At 34.6% G+C, this 21,111-nt stretch overlaps 1 protein-coding gene and 1 long non-coding RNA gene across 6 annotated transcripts in view; one reads left to right on the forward strand and one right to left on the reverse strand.

Moving 5' to 3' along the window:
• LOC143238854 (uncharacterized) overlaps nucleotides 1–21,111 on the forward strand; it is a 209,688-nt gene that overhangs the window by 43,481 nt on the left and 145,096 nt on the right. For 3 of the 5 annotated variants that reach the window (XM_076479441.1, XM_076479446.1, XM_076479465.1), the window contains one exon: nucleotides 19,034–19,932. In XM_076479441.1, the coding sequence (XP_076335556.1) occupies nucleotides 19,179–19,932 (754 nt within the window). In that variant the 5' untranslated portion in view covers nucleotides 19,034–19,178. Of the gene's footprint in view, nucleotides 1–5,653; nucleotides 6,255–17,245; nucleotides 17,439–19,033; nucleotides 19,933–21,111 lie in introns of those variants that run through there. The other 2 variants (XM_076479457.1, XM_076479473.1) reach the window with 2 other exon arrangements.
• Nucleotides 367–7,530, reverse strand: LOC143239009 (uncharacterized). The gene is made up of 3 exons (XR_013020906.1): nucleotides 7,411–7,530; nucleotides 1,773–1,871; nucleotides 367–667 (listed from the first exon to the last, which is right to left on the reverse strand). It is a non-coding gene; the product is annotated as an uncharacterized LOC143239009 (long non-coding RNA).

Here is a 21,111-nt window from a genome sequence, read left to right on the forward strand (position 1 = left end):
ACGGGGATGCGAACCCGCGACCCTCCGATTACGAGTCGCACGCCTTGACACGCTTGGCCATGCCGGGCCTTCAGTATAAGATTATAAATATTTTAATGGAGCAAATAAATATGGAGACTGAGCAACGATTTAGGAGAAAAGTTATCCGTGAAAAACTCCGCTATTGTTATAAAATATATCATTTCTAAGAGTACCTTCTATTTGTTTGTATTCTTAACAATGTCTCAGAAGCTTGGTGAACCTTTATTTACGTGTGATTTCATTAATGCTTACTAGGGACACGTATTAGCACGCTTTTAGATATTTGTTTTGCTATAAATCAAAATATTATTGAACCAAAGTTTTAAAATTAATTCAATTTCACGGGTCAGTACAAATGGTACTGACATTAACTGAGCTAGATCAGTTAAAATGATTTATCAGCTGTTCTTATACGCTAAAGTCTCTTACAAATAAGTGTTTAATTGGTGAGTCTACTCTAGAATAACTTGATGAGTTGACGACTTACCCAGAGGGAAGCTTTCCTAAGGAATAGGCAATCGTAAATCGTTATGATGAGGAAATTCCTTGCCTTTCCATAAGGACTCTTCTCTTACAGGTAAGTGTTTAATTGTTGAGTCTACTCTAGAATAGCTTGATGAGTTGACTTACCCAGAGGGAAGCTTTCCTAAGGAATAGGCAATCGTAAATCGTTATGATGAGGAAAATTCCTTGCCTTTCCATAAGGACTCTTCTCTAACAGGTAAGTGTTTAATTGGTGAGTCTACTCTAGAATAACTTGATGAGTTGACTTACCCAGAGGGAAGCTTTTCTAAGAAATATCCAATCCTAAATCGTTATGATGAGGAAATTCCTTGCCTTTCCATAAGGACTTTTCCTGATATTTCACAAATTATCATGTTAGTATTAAAGCATTTATTTCTGACAAAGTTTCAAACGCATTAGGCTTAATTAAATGCTGAGAAATAATCAAGAAACGTTAGTGTGTACAATGTGTTTAATGGAAAAAATAATAATGTTTGTACAATAGGATGCACTCAAAAACCAATGTTGAAAATGAACATGGAGAAAACCACAGAGATTAAGAAGTAATTGCAAAGATTGTATAACACATACAATAAAAAAAGGTAGGACAGCTGAGGTTCAACATTCGTCATTGTAACACATTAACTAGAGTCAGTAACAGGTAACCAAACTCATCTTAAGCCTGACATCTACGTTATATTATTTATACCTTTATTATTTTTAATAACTATTCAACTGCTCATATATGTATATATATATATCGTATGACTACAAATGTTATTTTAACAGTAAATAGGGAAGCTTCTAAAATCGCTAAAAAAAAACTCCAAAAGGTTTACTAGCTAGCACAGTTTGTTAATACTGATATATCTACCGTGTTTCTCCGATAATAAGACCTACCCATAAAATAAGACCTAGTGTGATTTTTGGGGATAGTTTTAATATAAGCCCTACCCTTAAAATAAGCCCCAGTTAAGAGTGGCAGGAAGAGGAAAGAAATAAAAAAAATAATTTATTAATTAGTTTAATAGTTAGTTAATTAGTTTGTTTAAGTATTAATCAGTTAGTTTAATAGTTTAATAATAGTTTATTCTAAATGGTTAGTTTAATAGTTTTACTTTGTAACTTCATTTTTTTAATATATCAAAATAAGACATCCCCCGAAAATAAGCCCTAGTGTCATATTTTGGAGTGAAAATTAATATAAGCCCTGTCTTATTTTCGGAGAAACACGGTACTGTACTTACCTTATCAAATATTAAAGTAACTTTAAAGTGAATTAACACTTCTTACTGTAGTGACAGTCCCCTTTCCAGCGTGTGTTATCAAAAAAATGCGGGTTCGTCCTAAATAAAAATAAAATAGTTTTGATTAAGGAATATCATTCAATCAGTTTGTGTGAATTGTTTCATAAAATATACTCTTTATTTCAGCCGTTTCTAACTAATTTTAGTTTGAGCAAGTTAGTATTTTAATAGAAAATTAAAAGTGAGTTTTGCCTGCTTCACGACAACAGTGTAATTCTGTTGATAAGCACGATTAGAACCATGGTAAAAATTACTTTGTGCATTAAGATAGGACTTACTGATAAAAATATATTTGTGAGAATACCGCAGTTTAAAAATAAATTCGTTTACTTTTCATCTGTTTGTCCTGATAGGCCCGGCACGGCCTGGTGGGTTAAGGCGTTCGGCTAGTAATTTGAGGGTCGTGGGTTCGAATCCCGGTCGCACCAAACATGCTCGCATTTTCAGCCATGAGGGCGTTATAACGTGACGATCAATCGCACTATTTGTTGGTAAAAGAGTGGCCCAAGAGTTGGCGGTGGGTGGTGATGACTAACTGCCTTCCCTCTAGTCTCACACTGCTAAATTAGGGATGGCTAACGCAGATAACCCTCGTGTAGCTTTGCGCAAAATTCAAAAAAACAAACAAACTTGTCCTGATAAATTACATAAAGGTATTAAATAACGTTTTTTTTTTAATTTTAAATATATTTTCTTATTATATACTTGAAATGTGATAAAAACAATTATCGCAGTTTTCGACTTAATTAATGAACTGAACAATGAAAAATTATACAAATTATCCACCATTTAGAACAAAAATGAAATACCTAAATCTCGTTCAGTGCATCGTACCTTCCTTTTTCTCTTGGCGACTGGTACGTCATGTCCTCAGCCGTTTCTCCTGAAAAATGTGCTTTTTAAATAGGTCACTATCACAGACACTTCACTGGCCTTCAAACCGAGATTTTGTTCAGCGGAAATTTTCGCACGACATAATATGATTACATTTTTGTATCTTACAATTTTCCAGACACGAGGTCAAGCTTCAGATAGAATTTTTTAAATATAATTTTGATGATAAAAAACGTGTTTTAAAATGCAGAAAATAGCTTTAAATATTATTAAAAAACAAACATTCAAAGCAAAACATAGAAAGCTCACTATAACACGTGAATAATGGGATAGTTTGAAGTTCGAACAGCAATGAATTACAAGAGCTCAAAATGTATTCGTCGTTGCTCAATGAGACTACAGTTTATACCATTAGAATCTCAGATACAACGTATAACTTTAACACTTGCAAATAATTATATATCATCTATACATGTACATCCACGATGTCATAAAACACGTAATTTTAAAATCTCTTGATACAAAGGGACAAAATCTCTATAACCCGAGAGCTTTTGAAGGAAGGACCTTTCTTCTTCGAAAGGCCTCCCAGTGGTACAGCGGCATGTCTATGGACGTAACGTAACGAGTTTTGATACCAGTGGTGGGCAGAATACAGATAACTTCTTGTGTAGCCTTGCGCTTAACTTCAAATGTTGGAAAAAATATGAACTTCAAGTCTTATAATTATGGTATTCTTATTGCTTAGGAGTTAATGTAACTTTATAATATCTTTGTGTAGATGTATTCTTATTGCTTAGGAGTTAATGTAACTTTATAATATCTTTGTGTAGATGTATTCTTATTGCTTAGGAGTTAATGTAACTTTATAATATCATTGTGTAGATGTATTCTTATTGCTTAGGAGTTAATGTAACTTTATAATATCTTTGTGTAGATGTATTCTTATTGCTTAGGAGTTAATGTAACTTTATAATATCTTTGTGTAGATGTATTCTTATTGCTTAGGAGTTAATGTAACTTTATAATATCTTTGTGTAGATGTATTCTTATTGCTTAGGAGTTAATGTAACTTTATAATATCTTTGTGTAGATGTATTCTTATTGCTTAGGAGTTAATGTAACTTTATAATATCTTTGTGTAGATGTATTCTTATTGCTTAGGAGTTAATGTAACTTTATAATATCTTTGTGTAGATGTATTCTTATTGCTTAGGAGTTAATGTAACTTTATAATATCTTTGTGTAGATATTTTGGTTTCATTACACACATAAAAACGCTTTCTTCACTTATAGGGTTTATAGTAAATCTTATTGGTCGTGTAGACAACGTTTGGTGTTTTTTTTTTAAACCATTTAACAGAAGTTTTCACTTTAAAGTACGAAACTATCTTGTTTACTGATACAGACTATTACCAGATATCATGAAATAAAAACTTGTTTGTTACTTAGCTACAGTTTTAGCATGTGAATGTGCAGTAGGTAAATCAAAGTTCAATAACTCTCATCCCATTAACAAATACAGTTTATAGTGAAGAATAATTATTTGTATTTAAAAACTAATAACTATTTAAAAAGTATAATACGAGATTTTATTTGAATTCAAAAAATGATATGCTTACGAAGAAACTGGTAAGAATAGCCTATATGCTCTCAGACATTAAGATACCGGATAACATCTTCCGACAATATACAAATGTTTTTAAAACATCTAAAGTATTCTTAGTTAAAATTGTTGGTAAACTGCAAACATTAATGTAACAAGAACGTTGTCTTTCAAGTTTTACTAGAGGTCTACTTTAAAACATTATATAGAGGGTTTGGTTGGAACTTCGCGCGAAGCAACACGGGGACTATCTACGCTAGCCGTCCCTAATTTAGCAGTGTAAGACTAGAGGGAAGGCAGCTAGCTATCACCACTCACCATCAACTCTTGGGCTACTCTTTTATTAACGAATAGTGGGATTGATTGTTACGTTATAATGCTCCCACGGCATGTTTGGTGTGACGAGGATTCGAACCCGCGACCCTCAGATTACGAGTCAAACGCCTTAAATACCTGGCCATGTGAAGTCACACAGTGAAATGATCCTCTAAGATTTTATATTATTTCACGTATAGTACGATGCGTTATATCGGCCTGAAAATATGTATTTTTAACATGATTCACGTGATTTCCATTAACTCAACTAGTATAAACTTTATTAGTATTTTTCCCAGAATGTTCTGAGTTTATGCCAGAATGTTAAGAGGTTTTTATGCCCCGGTTATGTAGTGAAGGGTATTCTATACAGTTTATAGATTGAAGGATGTTCAGTACACTATTTATATATCGAAATACGTTCTATGTTCTGTTTATATACTGACGGATGTTGTATATTCTGTTTATGTACTTAATGGTGCTCATATGTTCTATACAATTTTCATATATTGAAGGATGTTCCATGCTCTACACCCACACACACACACACACACACATATATATATATATAGTGAGTGATGTTTATGTACTGAGGTATATTCTATTGTCTCTGTTTATATACATAAAAATATTCGGATATTCTGTCGACTGTTTTTGTCTTGAAGAACATCGTGTAGTTTGTTATGTACTGAAGTATATTCTATGTAGTTCTATACCGTGTTTATATACTCAATGAATTTGTACTTTGATTATACAAATTGGTGGATATTCTACACTCCAAAATATGTCTGTGTTTATTAGATGACGCTTGTTTATTTAAATTATCGCACGCGCAATACAAATTTACCACGTCAACATTAGCCATTGATGACACCTAAGTCAGTGGTACATTTGTCTACGACCAATATACCTATACTAAAAATGAAAAGCTTTATGACGACAGCAGGGCTGTAAAAAATAAAAAGTGAAAAGCAAGACGAGTTCTGTAACGCCACTACTGGAAGAAACAAAGTATTGTACGTGTAATGCTGCCGTCTAGAGCAGAAGCGAAGCACTGTTGTCCAGGAAACCGTCGTCTGGAATCCGGCCATGCTATGCAAGAAGGAACAGAGTTTGAAGAATTCGGATTCCTCTGCAATGTTACTAAAGGAAGTGCTTCAAAACGAGCGCCTAAGGATGTGAGTTTGATATACGTCCTAATGCAACATATGTCAGAGAAACGCAATATCGTTAAGCGGGCGTCTGTGACGTCCTGGCAGAATTCTGATCGAGTCGAGAAGGCGGAGGGAAGGTGGAGTGTTAGGGTCGCGGGGACTGTTTGATTCACCTTGCACCTAACTTACAGAGAATACTACTGGACAAACCAACAAGTGTGAAACTTTTAAATCTACGTTCTATTGGAGACAAATATATTCAAGCAAAATATGTGTGGATTGTGCAGTTCTCGTTAGGTTATTTATATATATATATATATATTTAAAGTAAAACTTATTTTCGTCGTTATTCGAAGTTTAACTTAGAAAATTCTTTTATACGTAATTCTTGGAAGAAACAGTCAAGCAAATAGTGTATTTTGAGTGGAGAGAGAGAAACAAACAACGGACAAGTGGTGTATGTCGCTTACACCAATAAACCATCGATGGTGATCATCTGTACTCTTTGTTAAGGTAAGTAACTCTTTGAAATTTTCCCTCATCATAGAACTATTAGCCTTCAGCCCTATCAGATCTGATGAGAACATTAGTCAACTAGAGATTTAAAGCTGAAAAAAAAAACACGCAGCAACACTAAGTCTGCGATAGCATCTCAGTCGAACGCATGTCAACAGGTTTTTACTAGGTCACGAATAGAGAATATAATGTTTTTTTTATTTTATTTGGTCATGAAAGTGCATTTTATTCACCGAGTAATCGCGTACAATTGTATAGATTTTAACTGTAAGAAAAATCACAAATATGACAACACAGGACAGTGAGTAAGGAGACCACCACAGGATGACCTGTTTCATTCACTGTGTGCCCCGCAGAGGAGAAAATGGCCTTCGCAAGGTGCGGTCCTTATTCCGGCTCTACTGATAAAGTGTTGCCACATCGTAAGCAGTTTATTTTTAAAGGTGACACGGACAATGGGTGACTGTGATTTATTAAAAGCGCTTGACTTGATTTCGTTTCGATACCAATGAACCTGTGTCCTTCCATACATCGCTACCGCACACACCGTGAAAGGACCAATAAGAGAACCCAATAAGAGTTCATTATGGTTCAATGTACAAGAAAGAAACTGATTTCTGATTGTGAACATAGAAGTACTATATTAAACATAATATAATATTCTACTACTATTAGTCAAATAAACAGCTTGTTTGGTTCTAACGTACCGATTTTCCTGAAATATGTTATTAACAGAAATGAATATCTGAAGTTTGATAAAAGATTAATTAGTATTCTGATCAATCAGCAGCTCACCTTTGATGACAATATAGAAACATTTAGCTTTGATTAACGTAATAATTCCATTTAACAAGTACTCCAAATTGTTATATGGATACGTTTGAGTGATTTAAAACACATATAACAGCTCTCTATTAACTGAATGGTGGACCATGCAATCAACTACACTGACTTATAAATACATTTTGAATTTCGCTTTCATTGTGTTTAGGCGAAGCGTATTAATATATATTTATCTATCAGTCTAAAAAAATTCAGCCATAACTCATTACAGTAAATATATTTACCTTTATAGACATTTAACTTTAATTCTTAGAACTTTTGGTATGAGTGTGTTCGCTTTTTACACACACATTCTACTAAATTTTTTTACCTTTTTTCTACTTTCTGGGGTTCTCCACAATCTGATAATATCGTATGTTTTATCCTTCATAAAGTAACCTACAGGGCAATAGGTCTAGTAATCATGTTGTTACAAATACACTTCTCTTACAACACACGTATTTTGTGGCCTAATGAGTATATCATGTCAAGTTATGAGTAATAAACCTTTCTACATCATCTACTGGCTAGGCCAAACTCTTAACAATCTCCGATTGGCTCTGGCGATCATATTCAGCGCAACAAAATGGTTCTTTGGTTGGCCCTGTGTGATACTGTGCACGTAAAGGTTATAAGTGAGGTCGTGAAAATGTTTAGTTACCTAAAAGTAAGATTACCAATTTGTATTTATTGCTACGGTTTCTCTGATGTACACACTCGATTCTTTTATTAGTTTACGAGATAATCATTTGTTGTAGAAGGGCAGATGTATCCTAGATTGAGTGCTTGAAACGTTTATTACAACAACATCATTTCAGAAAGGGTAAAATAAATTATATTATCATTTTTACCCTTTCCTTCAGTTAAGGAACTTCATTTTTTTAATCATCTTTTTTAAAGAATAAATTTTGGCGTAAGGACTTGAGACGGAGTTATTTATTCATTTTGATTTGATTAACATAAAATTATCTCGGTTGTCAAGCAACACACAACTGCTGCCAACAATAGTTTCCGAATTTACACTTTAACTGTATTTAACCCAGTAACACATCACGTAGGGAGAGTAAGTCGTTTGAATAGCAACTGAAGTCATTTCTAAAGGTTAATTATAATCGGTTTACAGTAAGTACTCCAGTCATTTGACTAAAAACAAAACCACCCACACACTTGCCAAATATAAAATGAAATAAAAGAACGCTATTCTGAATAGCAAAGAGAAACAAAGTAAAACATACGTGTTTATCTGATCTCTATTGAAACTTATTGAGGTGGTAAATATGTCCCGTAAGAAAAATTCTTGAACAGAACATAAGTAACGGTATGTTGGAGTAGAAACGTAAACACTTGGGATTAGTGTCGAATCACTTTCTATTCACTGACATATAGAAGTGGTTTGAATATTTCTAGGTGTTAAATATCCACATAGGTGAACTTACTTCTTTTTGTATATATTTTATCTATTTTCTACGAACCGCTTACATATAATTCAGTCTTCGCTAAGGTTCAGGATCTACTTAGCTGTTTTTTTAAAACATTCAATTCGTATCTTGCTATAATACGTCATGTGATTAGGATTTTGTCACAGTGTGTAGAACGAATGCTTATCGAAAGCTAAAATAGTTTTATTGAAAGTAGATACTTTTTGAAAGTAAACGGTACGAAGATGGCGCTTTCAAAAATGCACAACGAGGATTTCCGGAAACAGAATTCTTTAAACCATACATTTTATGGGAAAACGTGGGTCATAACGATTAGTTCACGAATAAACGATATATTAAGTACGATTTTAAGCGAACACTATTAACATGAAAGTGGTTATTGTTTTATTGTCCTCATGAACATTATACGTATTAGAATAATGTGACATGCACTTGTTCGTAATTCACAACCAAATATTAAATAAAGAAACCCGTATTTTAAGTCTAATAGCTCGTTTAATATACGATTACCAATTAAAGCAATCACTACTATACTTCAATACTAATGAAACCTGGAAATGTTTACTAAAAAAATTATATAGATTGGGACGCGTGTGTGTGTTTTTCTTATAACAAAGCCACATCGGGCTATCAGTTGAGCCAACCTAGGGGAATCAAACCCATAATTTTAGCGTTGTAAGTCCGTTAGACTTACCTCTGTACTAGCGGGATACAGACTGAGACTTCTAATTATTGTTTGCCCATACAAACATGTACAGTACTAAAACAATCATGTTTATGACTAAAGACAATACGATCACTTCACAAATATTTGGACCCGACAACCACGCTTTGTTATTGTTTAATCAACATCTATATAGGATTGTTTAAATAGGGTGGTTTTCTATAGGATTTTAAACAAGCACATAAATACAAGTTTTAATAGTTTCTAGTTTGTGTGTTGAACATTCTTCGTACACGTCGTTTCAAAACTCCATCTAAACTCAGGTCCGGCATGGTCAGGTGGGTTAAGGCGTTATAATGTGACGGTTAATCCCACTATTCATTGGTAAAAAGTAGCCCAAGAGTTGGCGGTGGGTGGTGGTGACTAGTGCAGGTAGCCCTCGTATAGTTTTGCGCGAAATTCCGAAACAAACAAAATCCATCTAAACCACTTAAAGGAAACTTAAACATTTGAATTATATGTAATTGTTGAGCAATAGAATAAAAACAATCAAAGCGGGAACGAATACAATAATAACTGACAATAATAATAATAATAAAGCAGCCCCAACTGTTACAAAACAGAGAAAAAGTAATAAGATGTGACTGCTTAAAAACTGTAAAATGAGTTAAAGTAAACACATCAACTGAAGAAAACGACAAGAAACGTGTGATAAAAAATAATAATAAAATAAATAGAAGAGACAGTTGTACGTTTTCATCATGGTTATAAGATACGTGTGAACAAAATTAAGTGTATATTACTTTCACGTACTTAAGTACAGCAAAAGTTGACTTAAATTAGGCTTTCGTGTATCTATAAGGAAAACTTATGTTTGATCCTGCGAAGGCCGACGTATGTAAAACTATTATGACATCGTAAATTTCCGATAAAATATTCTAGTTACAGGGAATGTTACGACAAGTGATGCATTTTGGTGGCATAAAAACAGGAAGGGCGTTATATTTAAATTATATTTTATATTTCGACACATGCTATATAAATGATAACAAAGTGTTCTATATATATATATTAAAATGTCTGCATGTGCCTTGTATTTCTTTTCGGAACAAAACACATTACCAGCATCTGGTAGAATACAACCACTTGTTTTTATTTTCTTAACGCTACGTTTTAAGAATACTGTATGAAAATAGTTGTACTCATTTATATAAAGACAGCAAGAAGTTTTTTAATGCTATTCTATGTTACTTCTAAAGCTTTGTTATTGACACTCGAAGTTGTTTTTCATTAGTTTAAAACCTATGTTATTTCATATGGCAAACACACACTACTTGTTTAAACGCATTAGAATAGCAGTGTTGTACCGGACTGGCGACTATTTCTACTTCGTTTCGTAAGATTAAACCAACGTTATTTCATATGACAAACACACATTACTTGTTTAAACGTATCAGAAAAACAGTGTTGTACCGGACTGGTGACTATTTCTACTTCGTTTCGTAAGATTAAACCAATGTTACTTCATATTTCAAACACACACTACTTGTTTAAACGTATCAGAATAACAGTGTTGTACCGGACTGGTGACTATTTCTACTTCGTTTCGTAAGATTAAACCAATGGTACTTCATATGACAAACACACACAAGTCCTATAAACGTATTAGAATAACAGTGTTGTACCGGACTGGCGACTATTTCTACTTCGTTTGTTTACGTCTTATTGTTTATTAAACATGGTTATCTTGCAATTACCTTATTCATCTTTCAGCATTAGATTTCCTGGTATCACTAGGCTGTATTACCTAGCCAGAAAACTGAATGGTAGGATAATACTATGGTATACAGTACGTTTACTAGCCTGGAAACTTTGTAGCAGCAAAATATAACACTGGGGTATACGCTACGTTAATCAGTCTTAAACTGAGTGATATCGAAAAATAAAACTGTAGCACTGAATGCAAATAAACAGCCTGAAGACTAAGCAGTAACACGAGAAAAACTAATGCAATGGGTTACTGTAGCACATACAACTAGCCGAGGCGTATACTCCCAACGTTTTTGGAATAATTCATTTGTTTCTGAAAATACCTCTGTCGCAATGAACCATTTGTTTATTACAAAACTTAATAAATAGTTCCACCAGGAGAAAACTGTCTATTTACTTTTATTCAGGTCCATAAACAAATGGGGAACGTAAAATATATTGCTCTTACACCGTGGGCAAACGTGTTTAACACCTTAAGACGTAGTTTATATTGTAGGAGCCAAACAATTGAAGCCAGATCAGTGAAATAGAATTGTAAGAAAAACAACAATAAAACATTATTAGAACATTATTGGTAAGTTTATCCCTGACAATGAAAGTTTCAGAAGAATATGAGTTTCGCTAATATTGTGCGTCTAGCTTTTCTGATAAATGCTTGTGTTCAGTGGATTGTATCAAAAACACAGGGGGAGCTGTGTACGATTTTAACAATCTAATTTAAGTACATTTTTCCTTTTTTTCTCTACGGGTATCTAACCTAAAATATATAAGTAAAATTGTTTGTTTTACTTGTTGTTTTTTTTAATTTCGCGCGAAGCTACTCGAGGGCTATCTGCGCTAGCCGTCCATAATTTAGCAGTGTAAGACTAGAGGGAAGACAGCTAGTTATCACCACCCACCGCCAACTCTGGGGCTACTCTTTTACCAACGAATAGTGGGATTGACCGTCACATTATAACGCCCCCACGTCTACAAAGGGTGAGCATCTTCGTTGTGACGAGGATACGAACCCGCGACCTTCGGATTATGAATCGAGGGCCTTAACCACCTGATCATGCCGCGACTTTATTAGTAAAATACATGTGTACTGTATTTTTTAATTTTACAGGTTAGTGAGTTACCAATATAAATCTTGGATAGAAGGAGAAAAAACGTTTAATGTTTTCATTTTGCATATCAATGCAATATTGAGACTACAGAACATCAGAGTGATATTGTAAACATATTGTTTTCACCACTAAACACTCCATATACAATATTAGAGGTTTGTTGTTGTTTTTTAACAATTATTTGTTGAATGAAGTGTCTATACATTTTGTGCATTTTCTATTGTCATCATATAACAACCACATGATTTTTATATGGACGTAAGGGGTATATATATATATATAATTTCATAATACCGATTTCAATTGTATTCAATTTCAAAGAGTAACTGAGGGCAAAAGAGATTCGGTACAACCTAGTGAATGGCGCATTCACCATCAGTTATAGCTATTTATATAAACGTTGACAGTTTTAGGAACTAATAATGACTGATCATAATCGCATGATGTTATTTTATCTTGTCATATTATTCATATATACAATATATTTATTCCTGCAGTCTCACATATATATATATAAATTCATACAAATTTCATTGAGATATAAAAACAAATTATGTGAAGATCGGAGCTATGAAAATGTATGATCGAGTAATCGTCTTTTTCTTCGCGTGCCACATGCGATTTCTATAAAGTTAAGGCTTAGAACGCTGTATTCTTTTAATCAGAATTCACACTATAACTGTATTTTTTTCTGATTTTCTTCTTATAATTGTTTGAAAATTCACTTTTCTATTATCTATTAGTTACTACGTCTAATATTCTGTATTTGCTGTAGTGATTTTCTGAATATAAGTTAGAGTTCAAAAGCTTTCGAAGAATAGGCAGAACATGTAGTTTTATTGTGAAGTGAGACTATGATGGTAGGCATGTTACGTGAAGTAAGTTTCGTGTTCGGATTGTATGTGTACGTGAAGTTAACTTGTACACGATAGAGGATTAAAGGACATGTTACGTGAAGTAAGTTTCGTGTTCGGATTGTATGTGTACGTGAAATTAAATTAACTTATACAGGATACAGGATTAGTGGACATGTTACGTGAAGTGAGATTCATGTTCAGATAATATGTGTACATGAAATTAAATTAACTTGTACAGGATACAGGATTAGTGGACATGTTACGTGAAGTGAGGTTCATGTTCAGTTAATATGTGTACGTGAAATTAAATTAACTTGTACAGGATACAGGATTAGTGGACATGTTACGTGAAGTGAGATTCATGTTCAGATAATATGTGTACGTGAAATTAAATTAACTTGTACAGGATACAGGATTAGTGGACATGTTACGTGAAGTGAGATTCATGTTCAGATAATATGTGTATGTGAAATTAAATTAACTTTCACAGGATACAGGATTAGTGGACATGTTACGTGAAGTGAGATTCATGTTCAGATAATATGTGTATATGTAGCTAAGTTAACTTGTACAAGATTAGTGGACACGTAACATGACAACAGTGACGTTCGTTTTTCCCCATTATCAAGACGTTTCTTGCTCTATTTCAACATGATAGGCTACTCGGCAGATTTTTCTAACTGAAGATTAGTTCGTATTTTGTAAATCAAAAACAAACATTCGCAGTGCAAGCTACTTTACACGGTTTCATATTCTGCAAAGTTAAGACTAAGTTTAAGAACGAAACCTAGCTACTTTCTCAACGTTTCGAACAGAATCTTTCTGTGTTCGGTTGATGAACAATGCACTTGTTCAGTTGGCTCGAAGAGAAATATAAGAAAACGCTGACGAATGGTTCTTTGCTCACCGTGATTACATGAAAAAGTGCACGCGACATATCGATCAACTCACCAGAATGTCTCATATGCATGTGTTAACGTGTTCATTCATCTAGTTCTTTTTTTTTTTATTTTCAATTTTTTTATTGGTTCTATCTTTCTTTAATCGAGTACAAAGGTTCGGCGCAGACAGTAACTATGTTCTACGGTTCAAATGCGTTGTACACCAATAAGATAGAATGAAACAAATAATATTCAAGGTTGGGAAAAAACGGGCAAACAAACCTAATTCCAAGATATCTACACGTTAAAAACTTCACGCTTTATCCAACTCGAATCGAGGCCTGAACACAAAAAATAAAAATGAAAACGTGTTTTTCTCAGTCTTGGAAAAGATATCTAGTAACGTTAGGGTTAATTATTGGCAAGTCATGAAATAGAATCTTCCAAACTCACGACGTGTGAGGAATTAGTGAGAAAAAACCGGGTAAAACAACAGGTTTACTAATATCTTGTCGAGAGAGTCTGAAAGAGTGGAAAGTTGAGACAAGTTTTCAATTTCCCTGAGAACACTCAATAAAAAGTATATTCAGATAGTGTCTGTATACTTTTGAGTGTTAAGTCAAGCCATTCAACTAATTTACGGTCAATTACACACTGTTGGCGGCCTAGGAATTGTGGTCCTATATCAGTTCTTCAAGTGGGGTATTACGTGAACCTTTATTGAGCTCTTTTACATTGATGTTGGTACTAAACGTCTCTCTCTACAGTCAAAACACGTGTCACGCTCGTAAATAAGATTTCAATACATGATAAACTTTATAGCCGAGCTTCCATCTTCGAATAATCGCGCGAACACGTATTACTTTTACATCACTCGAAATTGGAGTATCGGCATTGGATAAAAAATTTAAAAAAAACAAACCAACACGTGAAGTAGCCTTCCAAGAAGATCATGTATTATCCTAATAACTTCACTGTCTTCCATACACGTGAACTGAAAGGACCTGCAGTTGTGTCGGGGCAACCACTCCCAGTCCCGTGACCTAATGATGATGTCACGGTACACGTGCGAACAGGTTGAGAACTTTTAAGGTTATTTAAAGTCTGTCGTAAAAGTCGGTTTGTCATAAACATGGTTGGAAATAAGCTAGAACTGCTGTTGTTTGTACAGATGGGCGTTTATTGCACCCAATGGTGTATTCTGAAATGTACACAAGGAACCATTAAGGACCTCTACGGAAAGCTTTTTACGGGAAAGCGCAAATGTGTACAACCTGTTCAATTTACACCGAAACGGCATTACAAGACAGGGGTTTGAAAAACAAATGATAAATACAAACAAGTTTTGTTCAAAAGTGTCCAAATATCCTACAAGTTACTTTTAAAAGTGTCCATATATTCTACAAGCTACTTTTAAAAGTGTGCAAATATTCTACAATAATACATTAAAAAGTGTCCAAATATCCTACCAGAAACGTTCAAAAGTGTTGAAATATCCTACGAGTTACGTTTAAAACAAAACAAAACAGTCCAACTATCCTACAAGATACGTTCAAAAGAGTCCAAATATTCTACAAGCTACTTTTAAATGTGTCCAAATATTATACGTTCAAAAGAGTCCAAATATCCTACAAGATACGTTCAAAAGTGTCCAAACATCCTAAGAGTTACGTTCAACATAGTCCAAATATCCTACAAGCGCTACTTTTAAGTATCCAAAGTTCTTACAAGATACGTTCAAAAGTGTACAAACATCCTGAGAGTTACGTTCAAGCGTGTCCAAATAGCCTACTATTAAGAACTGTTAGAAAGTACAACTGTTTAAAGGAAAGTGTTTCGTTGTTAGTTGTTTTGCTCATGACAGAAACTAAACAAACTTGCTTTACTCTTTCCTATGGCAGCTGTGTTGGTGTTTGTCCAAAATGGAAAATATATAACCTGTAGAGTGTTTCTTTTCACCCAGAAACGTTTTGAAATTATAGCAGAAACACATATATCAAAGTGGTACACTTCATATATAATCTTTTATCAGGAACCTAGAATAAAGAGACAGTAGTGAAGGACATTGGATTAATATTTATCTATATTGAATATTAATCGTTTCAGCTCATGTTTTGATACTTGACTCTAATTATCTTTGCTGTTTTTTTTTCGCTGCTTAGCCATGTGACTTTGTTCAAACGTGCAATAATGGCAGATACATGTATGCATTCAACGTTGCTCCCGTATCATTCTATAGAATAAAAAACATATCTATATACTCATAGAAGTAACACTGTTTTCATGTTACTGGTAGACGAAATTACAAATTTCTACACACGTGCAACTAACGTATTTTCCCTCGATACGTATGACGGTGTATATACATTCTAACATACACAGAAATCGCAGTGATTTCACATCATTCGTACGTAACGTTTTTTACGAAATAATAACAACTGTATAAGATAATTGCAAATAAACCTGGCTTGAATGATAAAATTAATAGGTGTTTCCTAGTGTTTAGCCCATCCTACGTCCACAATTATTAATATATAAGAAACAATAGCAAGAGACGAATTACATGGGTTTCTGTTCATATGGATTATTTCAATTTTATGTACTATACATCTGAATCTTTTATGAATAATTTTTACCGTTTTCTTAATCAGAAACAATGCAGGTTCATTGTATTATTATTTATCGTATTCCAAATATTCGTTTTATTTCTTGCTTTATTGTTGCGCGACTTTGGGTTTTTTATCTGCCTTGTAAAAATTCCGCCCTATTATTTACATACAAAATGAACTTGTATGATAAAACCAGCAGAATAATTAAACAAACGTATAATCAGGATATTCCGATAAGCCTATATTTAAAAAAAAACAAATCCTTATCTGGAATGTATCAAAGAACAGTTGCATGATATCTGTAATTGCTAGAGCGAGATGAAATTACCTGCAATTTTGGTCCCATTGCAATCTGCCCTGTCATTGGTGGGAAACCGAAAGAGGTCTCTTTGGAACCTTCAATGCCTCAGTAAGAAAAACCACTCTTAAAATGCAAACACTAACAAAGATTTTCTTCATACCTGACAAAGATCCTTTTATTATTGAAGATGACAGTACGATCATCTCTGATTTACCTACCAAAATAAAAAATAAAAAAACCGCGTATTCCTCACGTGACTGTACTGTAATCTTCTAATCTTCTAGAAAGTTTTACTTTTCGAGTGCTGGTATCCTGCGCATTTCATTTCTATGGCTCACATCAATAATGCACCCGCTGTAATTTGGTATGAACAACAACAAAAAAAGAAACAGGACTGATCACAGAGGCGTGAGCATCTGTAACCAATCACAGGCTCGAGGAGCCTGACGGGGAACTAAAGAATCGTTGCAATTTTTATGGGGATTTCTGAAGTACGTTTTGAAAATCATGGGTCAGATATAACTCGTAATGACGATGTGTACCGTGCATGCGAATGGTCGACCACAAAGCTTGCAAGTATCTCGTGAGGAAACTAGGCCTTGTCCGGCTGTAGCTCACCACGTGCGACAAGTGCAGTCTAACTGAGTTATTTTATTTGTTAGTTGCTTTGTTTTTAACGAACAACTCCTCGCATTTTCAGTTTACACATCAACTGACTTCAGTTGAAACGTAAGTACAGTTATGGATAAATTTACAACAATGTTCTCGATACAATACGGGCTAGTATTTAAACATTATTGCCTGTTTATTGTATGACTCATTTACGACTACTATCTCGAAAACAGCGTGTGTTCCAATCCCATATTTTTCTAGAAGAAATGAAAAACAAACAATTGTGTATTATTGTGAAAAGAGGCCCACTACTGCAGTAATCGGAACATTACATTCAATTATCAAAGATGTTTGCTTGTTTTTTGAATTTCGCGTAAAGCCACACGAGGGCTATCTGCGCTAGCCGTCCCTAATTTAACAGTGTAAGACTAGAGGGAAGACAGCTAGTCATCACCACCCACAGTCAACTCTTGGGCTACTCTTTTACTAAAGAATAATGGGATTGACCTTAACATTATAATGGCCCTACGGTTGAAAGGACGAGCATGTTAGGTGCGACGGGGATTCGAACTCGCGACCCTCGGATTACGAGTCGAACGCCTTAACCCACCTGGCCAAGCCAGGGCCAATTATCAAAGAACTGATTACAATAAGTATCTCTGAAACACAAAATTCTACGTAATGGAAAGATAACAGTCAATTTATTGACAGGTTGGCTCTAACAATCTACTTAAAACACTTGTTTATTGGTGTTCCATGCAAGCAATAAAGACAAGGTATCCAGATAAGATTATTAGAAAGGCTGGGATTAATGCCCATGAGCTATGTTTGTATATCTGATTTTATTTATAGATACACGCGTTGCTTCAATCGATTTGTTTCAACCTTCGTGCTGTTAATGTAGTACATTTAAAGAGTATAAAGTTAGAAATAAAATATCTAGCGGTTTTAAAAAATTATATTTAACTTGCTTTCTTTTATAGAATTAGTCAGAGATTTTTATAAGTGAATTAAATTGTTTTTTTTTATCCTCTAAATTTCATACTGGTGAGGTTTTTGCCTTAAAATGACGAGCAGTTTCACGAGAGTTCGCGTGAGAAACGACAATAGTCGCGTAGATTTGATATAAGGACTCCACACTATCCTGAGGAGATGAATATGTGTTTTTTACAACAGCAGCAGGCAACATTATGATCAGTTTCATGTAGGAATGCACGAAGTGAAATGTATTATCAAGGTTTGAAACAGAGTGACTTAGAAAGAAGTTGGTGTCATAATCTAATTTATTGTATTTAAGAAATTTAAATTAAAAAAAAAATGATATCAGCTATGAAAAACATTGGGGGGCGAGTTTTCTGTAAATTTTTGTTTCAAATTAATGTTGTTGTTTGGTTCATTTTCGTTAATTTAACGAGACAGTATTTTAGACAAAATGGTTAAGTAAGTGACTAAAAGTAAGTGACTAAAAGAAACCCAGAAGTTAAAATTAATTGCTCTCTTCTACCCAACCCACAGTAACCTTTGGTCACTCCCCACTGGTCAGAGTCACTCCCGTCTATTATTTAAATTTAATAATGTTTCGTGGCTGTTGACAAACGGTTATATTATCAAAATTCATGCTTTACATATGTTGTCGTAATGTTGTCAATATACATTATTTTTACTTCTTTCTAATTTTTGTCACGTTTCTCGTTTGCTGTTTTTTTTTGCAGGAGTAGATAGCTGGACAACTCCCATTGGTTATCCTACCCAAGAACTGTCGAATCCCAACTCATCGCGCTTGCGCAGTCAACTGAAACTACAGGACTTTCTCACTTTGTGTGATTCTACATCTAACGAACCACAAATCATCAGAGCATGAACTCATATTTTACAAGCTCGTATCTTACTGATTTACGAACTGGCGACCACTACAACAACCAGCCAGTACACACCCAGCACAACGGTGAGACCTGTGAACAAGTCTCACGTCAGTACTTGGCTCACACACAATACTGTTCGTCTCCTCCTCAGGGAGCAGGTACTTACCCACGCTTTCCCCCTTACGACCGTTTGGAAATTCGACCGATCACTTCATCGCCCAATTCCCCCAGCCCTCCTGAAACTTACTATGGGAACCACTGTGGTCAGCAACCTCCTGGACCTCCAGCTCTTCCTCATCCGCCTCAGCCAGCTCACCAACCACCTCCTCCTCATGGCCCGCTAACACATCCCAACGCTTATGTCCCTCAACAAGATGGTCAAAACTGTAGAGGGTCACCAAATGGTACTGCATCTCAGCACCAAAACATGACCCAGTATCCGAGTTGTAAGATGCAACAGCCACCCATACAACAGCATCCCCCCACCACCACCACCACCACACAACAACAACAACAACAGCTTCATCACGATCCGAATGGCGTTCCCAGGCCAGTGTCGTCCGAGTGTCCTACCAACATGCACCAGCAGCCCTGCCAGAGCCCTCTCCACTCGGGCCCACCCCAGCAACAACAGATGTACTCACCACCGGGGGGGAATCCCCCCAACGTTCTTAATCCAGCTAGCCAGGCTCCTCCGTCATCCGGGGCTCTTCCGAGCCCCCTCTACCCCTGGATGAGAAGTCAGTTTGGTAGGTACCAATCAATAGATTGATTTCCTATAGTTGTCTGTGATCGATCACGTCACCACCCAGTTTCTGTGTTCGCTACGTGTAGGTGTGGTGGGTGGAATGTAAGAGTGAACGCCCATTAGCCGTTGGTTCCTGATGTGTTTTTGTCCATAATGTATCTATTCAAGAAAAAGTGTTGGTTCTTACCATTAAGCTTAGATTTGATTGTAGGGAAAAAAATGAAGCTTTAATGATAACTTTCCAGTAAAATGTTTTTATGACTTACAATCAACACACACTCAAAAAGCTCCAGTTCGTTCAAAATCAACCTTAGAAAGTAAAGGCTGAAATAAAATAACCAACAAAAAATTCATAAAATTTAAAATTTTGTGGAACGTCCATAAAACAGTTTACACAACACAACTGTTAGTGGCGTTCAGAATTTTATCACTAAACTTGCTCTCACGCTCATGAAGCTCTTAAGTCACGTGATAATTAATTACTTTTCATGTTTTTAATTCATTTCTTTTATCCTCAAGTTTCCTGGTGACTCAGTCTGAAGGCTTATAACACCTAAAACCGGGTTTCGATGGAGAGCATAACACAAAAATACCTCATTCTATGGTTTTGTATTTAATAACAAACAAAGATTTATCTCTAAGGTTTATCAAATGTCTTTTAAGTATAGAGACCTATGGATGAGAAAGATGTCTGTTTTCTTATCAAAAAAACCCTCGATATATGCATTTAACAAGTTATATGTTATCTCCATTCATTGTTAACGTAATATAGGAATATTTTTTATATTTTTAGTTTATGCTAGTTTAAGGATAGTTTTTATTTTAAATCTAAGTAGGTATTTTATTATGATCGAAAACTGGTATTGGTTGAAATGTTGAGTTACCCTTTATAAAGAATAATGAACATGAACTTCTCCTCCCCCGGAAAACAGAAAGAAATCGAACACATATTAATTAATTTCTCAGAGCACAAAATCAAAATACGACATGATCTTTCTAAAAGAAACAGTGTTTGTTTGTTACTACAATTAACGTAAGGTTAATTAGGCTGTGGCTGTTATTATGAATTACATTTTATTTGTATATTTTATCTTGGTACGTTTCCCAATACAGAACTTGTAGCTGTCTGACTGCTGATTGCAATGAAACTAATGACAACAATTCGTTATTACAGTCATAT

The sequence above is a fragment of the Tachypleus tridentatus genome, chromosome 2 (assembly GCF_004210375.1).
Source record: "Tachypleus tridentatus isolate NWPU-2018 chromosome 2, ASM421037v1, whole genome shotgun sequence".
In the NCBI taxonomy this organism is placed as follows: domain Eukaryota; kingdom Metazoa; phylum Arthropoda; class Merostomata; order Xiphosura; family Limulidae; genus Tachypleus; species Tachypleus tridentatus.